The 8,621-nt window shown below is 34.5% G+C and overlaps 1 protein-coding gene across 1 annotated transcript; it reads right to left on the bottom strand.

Moving 5' to 3' along the window:
* Window positions 1-3,672: 3,672 nt before the first annotated feature.
* Window positions 3,673-5,419, bottom strand: LOC105053392 (EPIDERMAL PATTERNING FACTOR-like protein 5). The gene is made up of 2 exons (XM_010934516.4): window positions 5,206-5,419; window positions 3,673-4,209 (listed from the first exon to the last, which is right to left on the bottom strand). Exons 1-2 carry the CDS (start codon window positions 5,276-5,278, stop codon window positions 3,935-3,937), a joined length of 348 nt encoding a protein of 115 aa, XP_010932818.1. The 5' UTR covers window positions 5,279-5,419; the 3' UTR covers window positions 3,673-3,934.
* Window positions 5,420-8,621: the final 3,202 nt, after the last annotated feature.

Here is an 8,621-nt window from a genome sequence, read left to right as displayed (position 1 = left end):
CATAGCATACTTTTTTTTTGTCAAAAGATAAAGTGATGAGATTTAAGATAAAAATAGACTATCTGATACCAATAATAAGAATTATGATAACAAATGTGATAATATTCTTAAAAAAATTTTGCTTAATACCATTTGAAAGAAGTTTGAATTTATATCTTTAAAAAATAATTAATTTAATTCTTTTTTATACCAAATATCTTGAGATTTAATCCAAATAGCAGCTATCAAAAAGAATTTTCTTTCTTCATTTGATCAATATATATTTAGAAACATATCTTTCCCTTTTTTAATAAAGTTAATGCATTAAAAAATTCTTAAATTTAATTATAAAATAGCTTTGAACTTTAAAATTTTAAGGAGGATAAAATTTTTCAGAATAATGAATTTTCATAAGATAAGTTTAATTTTTCAATAGTTATTTTTTTTCTTTTCTTGAAAAGCATCAAACACTTAAATTCAAAAATGATATCAATTTTCTTAATTTGTCTCAAATAACATTTCTTGAAAGCAATGCTTGATTTCTTTCTTAAATGAAGCTTGAGAAGATGTGAAAAAAGTTAGTGATTATTCCTCTTTGAAAGCACTTAAAACTATGTACTAATTCCTCTCTTTTCTTTTCTTTTCAATGATATTCAATGTTTCCTCACTCAAATTGATGATTTTCTCTTTTTAACATACTTAGCTTCCTTTCAAAATGATTCTCTACCTTTCAATAGGCTTAAAAGAGGCTTAAGAATGAATTTTGATTGTTAGAGAATTTGGAGTAGCCGTTAGATCTAAAAACTAGTCGTTGGAAAAATATAGAAAACTAGCCGTTATTGCTGTCCCTGTGAATGAAATTGGCTCCATTTACAGATTGTTATTTTCAAATTTATTTTCTATATTTTTAGCAATTTCTAGGACAATCTTAAACAGCCTATATGAATTTGAAATTGATATCATAGTTAAGTCAGGGTTCATTCATATCTTCTCATCTCACCTTCACCCTGTACGAATCTCAAAGAAACATGGAAACAAGTATCATTTGGAATTATGGACAAAAATCATATGTGAAAATCCTCTTTAGATCTGTTTAAACACTACATAGCTCATTTTATTAAATCACTATGAATTCCACCTTTTATGCATCATTACTTTTTTCAAGAGATTCATCGACATACATCATTGGATTGAGAAACTTGCAAGGAACAACTAGTTCACATGGATTGTCCTTTTAAAGACAGCTTTTCAGGGACTGGACAAGCTATATTGCACAACCTGATTGGCATGTAAGCAACAAAAATTTATGCATATATTTTTTTTTTTTTCTTTCATAAACCAACCTCGGCAACGAAGCGCTTATGGCCCTATTATAAAGCAAACATACTTGCCATGCATCCCCATAGTACAAATTAGATACAAGTACAACTAGATTTGTAAAGGGTACATATGTATATGGTTTCTCAAAAATTAGTGCAGCATGTTTTTTGATAAAAAATTATACGCTGCAAAGCATGCACAGCATGGTCATGCACGTCATTAATTATAACTATCCATTTTTATAACGATGCATCGAGATGAACAATTGATAACTAAAGTCTATAAGGAAACAAGCGATGTTCAGAGATGAGTTTTAATAAATAGCGTCTGTGATTGATGATGTATACGATCAATGGTGTATATATATATATATATGGTATAGAATATAATTTTTTATTTTTAAAGCTACTTTTATGTACGTGAGACACGTGACCAAACAACAAGTTTAGAAGGGGCCTTAAGTTTCCAAGTTAAGGGTACTTGGAATTCCAAGAACTGGTAGTTTGTTGAGGCCAGGGTCTTAACTACCCTATAAAACGCCTCTTATTTTGGGGAACATTGGGAGTAAAAGAACCCCAAGTCCAGATTACGAGAACTCCCACTGTCGCCATCCCACGGATGTTAGAATCCGTTACGTAGAACTCGTACACTGGCTGGCATCCCAAAACCATTTGACGTCGACAACACGGCCGCTAATTTTTTTAAGAAACTGATGTTAGAGTTTAATAAATTAGGGGTCCGATCATAGCGGACCGTATGGGAGTATTTTGGTTTCTTTGGTTGGTTTAAACTTTTTTTTAATGCGATTCGTGAGCGTGACAGCTCAAAAATCAGAAGAAAGGAAAGAAGTTTGGGCGACTTTTTGCTCCAGTCTCAGAGCCAACGTCGAGTCCAGAAAAAGCTGGCATAAATAAAAAACCACCACCGAGAACAAGAAAGAGAGAGAGAATTGCCCTTTGTCTTTTTTGTTTTTTCTCTTTCCAAAGTCTAACTAAAAACCTATAGGCTATCAAACCTTCGCTTCGTTCCAACTATTTGATTAAAAAAAATTTATTTTTATTTTAATTTTCAAAAAATAAAAATATTTTAATTCAATTTTTTATTATTATTATTTAAATTTTATTCTATTTACAAACACGAACTAAATATATCAAAGGTTATGATCATTTTGATTTTGATTTTTTTTATTTCAATTTTGATTTTAATTTTATTTATAAATTAATTATATTTTAAATATATTAAAAAAATATTTAATAAAAATTTCGTTGATAGATGGGCATCTTCGTTAATTGAGTTTCTTATCCCTACCTTCTTAATCAAAAAAACAATGCTCAATATATCTTCACCAACAAAAAAAAATATATATATATATAGAAAGAAAAGCAAGGAGACCATCTTTTCAGTATTATTATGACTTGGAAGATAACTCCCATGCCTCAGATTGTTATTAAAAGAAAAGCAAATTCTTTTTTTTTTTTTTTTTTTTTGAAGAAAGTATAAACTCAAAATAAGAAGCAAGGAATAGGTCTTCATGAAGCAGTCATGTTTGGACCAAACTTTTTCTGACAAAACAAGGGATGCTAAGAGTAGGAAATCGTAAGAAACGAGTACATTTGGTAAAGGGGAGAATAAAGTGAACAAAATCTTTTGCGAGGACCCCAAAGGCTGGCATACTAAGATAGGATTTTATGCCACAATTATTAGGCGGAATACAAATATAAAAATCTATAAATAGATGTGATAGAACAAGGCGACAACATTTTCTTTAAGTTGTGGGAAGGCAACAACATTTTCTTTTAGTTGTGGGAAGCAAGCCTGTGGCAAACATTAGTTCATAGAAATTTTAGTCAATCAGCGAGTATTTCGAACAATTTGTTAATGAATCAACATTTTTTGCAACAGAAATCAGTGATCTGAGCATGAATCTCCATGCATATGGTTAAGAGGTGCAATCACTGAGCAATAACACAAATGGATCAGATCAATACATTGAGAGGCAAATCAAGCAATGTCCTATAATAAAAATGTTAAGATTTGGACTTTGGACTGATCATAAACAAGGTTTCATATGGGAAGTTGACCTGTGAATTAGGCTTAATTAATTTCATGTGGCAGTTTAGAGCCTAGTGAGGTAGCTTAACATTTTTTCCTTTAAATTTCTTTCCATTAAAAAGATATATACTATATTCCTACCAAAAAAAAAAAAAAGATATATACTATGAGTTCCATACTTTCTCTTAAAGCTGGACTTCAGCCTTTTCAGTACCCCAAAGCTCATGTCAAAAAACCAATCAAAACTACATCAGAAGTCCTACAGGAAACAAATAAAATAATCACATGATTTCCACCCATCTTGTCCCTTGGGAAACACAAAAGAATTAAAAAAGAGGGTGACAGCACTAATATTATCTCCATTTCAACCTCAAACCTAGCACCATCTGCAGCCTAGACAAGGGGGAAACAGAAAAAAGGGAAAAAGAAAAAAAGAAAAAAAAAAAAAGAATTCTTACAAACACTAAAATAGATACATACTTTCAAAAGAAGAGATCAAAGGAATTCAGGAGCTTCTGCCTTTTTCGCTCTATCTCTATTGATTCACAAGAATAGTAGGTGTTAATGCTAAGGGAAGTCAGGATCAGGGCATGAAGAGCTTATTCCCACACTTGCATCGCCAGGCCTCCGGGTAGTACTCCAACGGCGTGCACCGCCCCGGTTGGATCGCCACGTGCACCGGCTGGCACGGGAGGCACCGCCCGCACCGCCCCCGGCACGTCGGCGGCGACGATCCCGGCCCCACCAGCCGCCGCCGGGGCACCGGCCGTAGCTCCCAGTGCGGCCACTTCTCCACATAGTGCCTCGCTCTCGCCTCCTCCTCCCCCTCCGGGGCCACTCCCACCACCAATGCACTGCCTAAAACAAAAGAAAACTACTCATTAATTGTTTGCAAGGCCTCCGATGATTACCAAACATTGATAAAAATGGGATCTTTCTAGCGGGATTTTAATGGGTTCAAGGAACTATTGTGAATGCTAATTTTTTTTTTTTTTTTTTTTTTTAAATCGCATCTTGGGCACTAACAAACGAGAAAAAAAAATTTTTTTTTTTTAAAAGAAACAAAAGCTGTTTGAAGGAAAAGTGTGAGCTTGTTAAAGTGAGTTTTAGTGCTCCGTTTTGCTCATTTGGCGAGTGAGAAGAATTTCTAAAACTATCATCAACATGGGAATTTGATACCAGAGCACTGGAGGGGTTTAAGGAATTATTACTGAATAAAAATTTATTTTTTTTAAAAAAAATTCTGAAGCGCTTAAACCTAGGACAAGGGGAACTTTTTAAGTGAAGTTTGGTATTCTGTTTTGCACGATAGTAACCAGAATTCTAGAACTGCAACAAAAATGGAATTTTGAAAGCAGGGTTTTGGTGGGTTGAAGCATTCGTTGAATAAAAAACGCATCTTGGGAACTAATTAATGAGAAAAAAAAAACAATAAATTTTGATTTCTATGGGAGTATCAATATGTTTGGATAAAAAACAAAAACCAAAGAAAGGTGAGTCCTTTTAGTGAGTTGGTGATCCGTTTGACGATGTTAGCCAGCATTAATAATAAGAAAGGGGGGCCTTTGGCTATTGGGAAAAGAGGGGGGACCTGGGAGTTCTCTCTTTCCTTCCCACTTTGGAACGGGGCGAGGAACATGAGATTAAGAAGGGATGGGAAATAAAGGAGGGATTTTTAGAGTTGAAGCTGGTGAGAAGAGCTCCTCAAATGAGTACGGAACAATAGATTTTTGGGATAAGAAATGAGAGAGAGAGAGAGGAACTTTGGCCGGTGGGTACAGAGAACAGATAGATTTTAGTGATTAGCCTTGGGATTTGGGAGTGTTAGCAGACGCTAGTAGCTAGTAAACTCACCAACAGCTGCGGCGAAGAAGAGAAGGATGAATGCAACGGAGAGACGGTGGCCCGGATGGCACAGAACTCCCATGGCCAAGCTTGGAGGTTGCACAGAGGGGAGGGAGAGAGAGCAGAGACTGGTGCAAACGAGGAGAGATATGATTGCAATGGCGTGCGAGTCAAGTCAGAGAGGGAGGGAGGGAGGGAGCGAGGGGTGGGGAGAGAGAGAGACTGGCAGAGTGCGGTGGGGAACATGGGGGAAGTATTGGGCAGGGGTTGATTGCTAAATACCCTTGTTACTTGGATATGTTACCAAGTTGCCTCTCAGAGGTTATGTTTATTAATTAAATTCTAAAGCTTAAAAGGTACCATGTATGTGACAAGGGGGCTGGTAGGCCAGATGGAGCTGAATTTGACTTATTCAGATGATGTATTATTAATATTTGTGATGCCTCTTTTTTTTTTTTGGTAGACTATTTGTGATGTATTGAATATAGTCCACTGAAGTCAGGGCTATGTTTAAAATTTCAGATGATGGGTTACTAATATTTGGTATAATAAAGTTATACCAATCACTGTCCAAAAACTTATATATCCATTAGTTGGCATTTGATTAGCTTCTTATTTAATTGGTCACTAGGTAGGTTGGCTCTAGGGTGGGAAACTACAAATTAACTTTTAATTGGAGTCCCTGCTTACAAAATCAATAAGTTGCACTTTTTTGTTAACTATTCTAAGCTTTCAGTTATTTGTTGGTTTCAACTTTTTTTATTAGTTTTTTCTATGTTTTTTTCTCAGTTTTTTTCCTTTTTATGGTGATCTTTGTGGGGTCTAGCATAGTGGACTCCTGAACATTAGCCAAACTTGGTTGCTAATATTTTAGCAGTCAGGCCATGAGGATCACCCTACAAAAGAACTCTATCAAATCCACATTAAAGGAGGGCACCATAAAAAATGGGAAGGCTGCGGACCTGTACTCTTTTCATGGCTGCATTGGATGCATGGCCTCCCATAAATAATTTACTTGGGATGTCTGGCTCCTTTTTAGTTCACCTACAAAGGGACTTGGATTGGACAGCTCAATGTAATGCTTTAAGCTCAATAGATCCACCTCATCTAAGAACAACTTTAAGCATGCATGGGAAGGAAATATTTCCTCCATTGCAATTTTTACCACCAGAGATCCAGAATTTGTCAGCCAAATGTGGAAGGCATTGCAAATTAAAGCAAGGTTTTGACAATATGGCAATCTCCACAAGTAATTAGAATTATAATAGAAATATTGGTCTTTACATGGCTACTTTAGTCATTATTGTTCAACTGGCCCTTCTTAGTTATGGAGACAAATAATGAACTACAATGGGAATAAATGTTCTTCTTTAGAAGCAATGGGAAAAAAATGACATTTTTACTTGTTCAAGTCATTATTCCTACAAAAGATACAATTTTTTGTAAATTATTCATAAAACAGAGCATATAATTTGAATTGGCATGATTATTTGGGATTTTTTTTTCTTTTCTTTTTATCAGGTGGAACGTGAAAAGTTAAATATAAGTTGATACAATAATTAACAGATAAACAACAACTATTATTTAAACCTTTTATTTGCTTGTATGCTTGCACTAGGCATATGCAGTCCCCGTCTTAAAAATATTAAGCGCTGTAAATCAATAAAATCATCATGATAGACACATAAGTGTTAAATTTATTAAATAATATTTTATTAAACTTACGTATTAAATAGCAAATAAATATTATTTATCTATTCAAAAAATACGATTATTCCTTTTTGCAAAATATTATGCATTTAGTGTTGTCTAGCTACTTTTTCCACATGTATAAATAAGATAGATGGTATTGGTTTGGTATATGCATCTATGTATGGCTATATAACTTGAGATAAAGACAGATTTAAATCACTATTTAGACTGGCATCTTCTATCATAAACTGGGCAAACTCGTGGAAGCCCTTGAATTAGTAATATATGCTACCATTGCTTAGTTGCCAAAGCCCATTACTCGGCTACCCCAATTCCTCCACATCTTTGAATTAATCCTAGAAGGAAAGATGGGATCTTGGTGGGGTTAGAGGAATTTCTTTGGTTCTTTGTGGGGAGAGACAATGTGGAGAATAATGTCACCGTAAAGCCCAACCTTGGAAGGGTGAAGTGGCATGGAGTATGGGAAGAGGAAAGGCAAGGTAAGTGTTGTGGACAATATTGGTATAGAAGGCATTAGCAACCTAAATGGTGATGGAACGACAATACGACTCCTTTAGATAGCATGCATCTACTAATTCAAAATTTAATTTGAAATTGTATTTTTTTTTTGACCCAAACACTTTCCAAATGCGTGGGGTGATTACGGGCAAAAGTGAAGTGATAGAAAAAATCAAGACCAAAGAAAAAGGGATCAAAAGAGGTGGCTAGTGGCGAGGTTGATATTGGTGGCAGCTAGAGTAGCAGGGGAGTAGTGGGCAAATTAGAGGTATTGGAGGTACATAGAGTAGAAGAGGAAGGAGATGTGGAAGAGGTTAAAGCATTAATTTATTGATGAACTATTATTCATTATGTTGAGACAAACATGTTTTTATGGGCATACACTTTACATACTAGTGATGTATATGTACATAAGAGAATTACGATGATCACCAAACCTACCATCAATTGAGGAATATTCAAGGCCAAACCTTAGAACTGATTTTGACTTATACATAGATTTCTGTTGAATACATTTGTATCAAAATTCATGTTCTCTTCAACCCCCAATATAAATCAATATGTATCTTTTAACTCTCACATATGTGTTTGCTCCAAATATATATATATATATATATATGTGTGTGTGTGTGTGTATATCAAGTTGAAAGAGATTATGAAGTGGAATGAAGCAGATTTTTTTACAAAATTCAATATTTTTCTATATGGATAGGAATGATTTATTTGTCAATAGAACTATAATAACTAATACCAATTAGGTTACATACTTAAAAGAGATTTAACCAGATTCTTTTTGCTAATTAACTACAAAATAACTAAATGATTCAGATTTAATATTAGAAATTTTAGTTAGTGAGTGAAATATCTGAAAAGTTGAAAAATATAAACTCTCTGTAATAAAGTATAAATAAAATGGTGGTTTCTATATTTGGAATATCGATTAGCATACCGAGGAATGCTTAGCAAGTCAAGAAAAATCATATTTGATGGCTTTGCATCCAACCGTCTCCTTGATGTGGTGAGGGGACCCATACTTCTTGACCTATGATTATGGCATCACATGAGATTCATTGTACATCAAAATCTATGGCAAGATGTCTCAAGAAGAGTGATGATGTTATGGAAGATGGTGGAAGCTCGAACAAGCCTCGTGCATCATAGAATGTTCTGTTGGAACTGGACCAAGGTAACGACCATGTCAAGTCGAGTTCATG

This window comes from Elaeis guineensis, chromosome 10 (assembly GCF_000442705.2).
Source record: "Elaeis guineensis isolate ETL-2024a chromosome 10, EG11, whole genome shotgun sequence".
Classification (NCBI taxonomy): domain Eukaryota; kingdom Viridiplantae; phylum Streptophyta; class Magnoliopsida; order Arecales; family Arecaceae; genus Elaeis; species Elaeis guineensis.
This window is presented reverse-complemented; position numbering and strand designations above follow the sequence as displayed.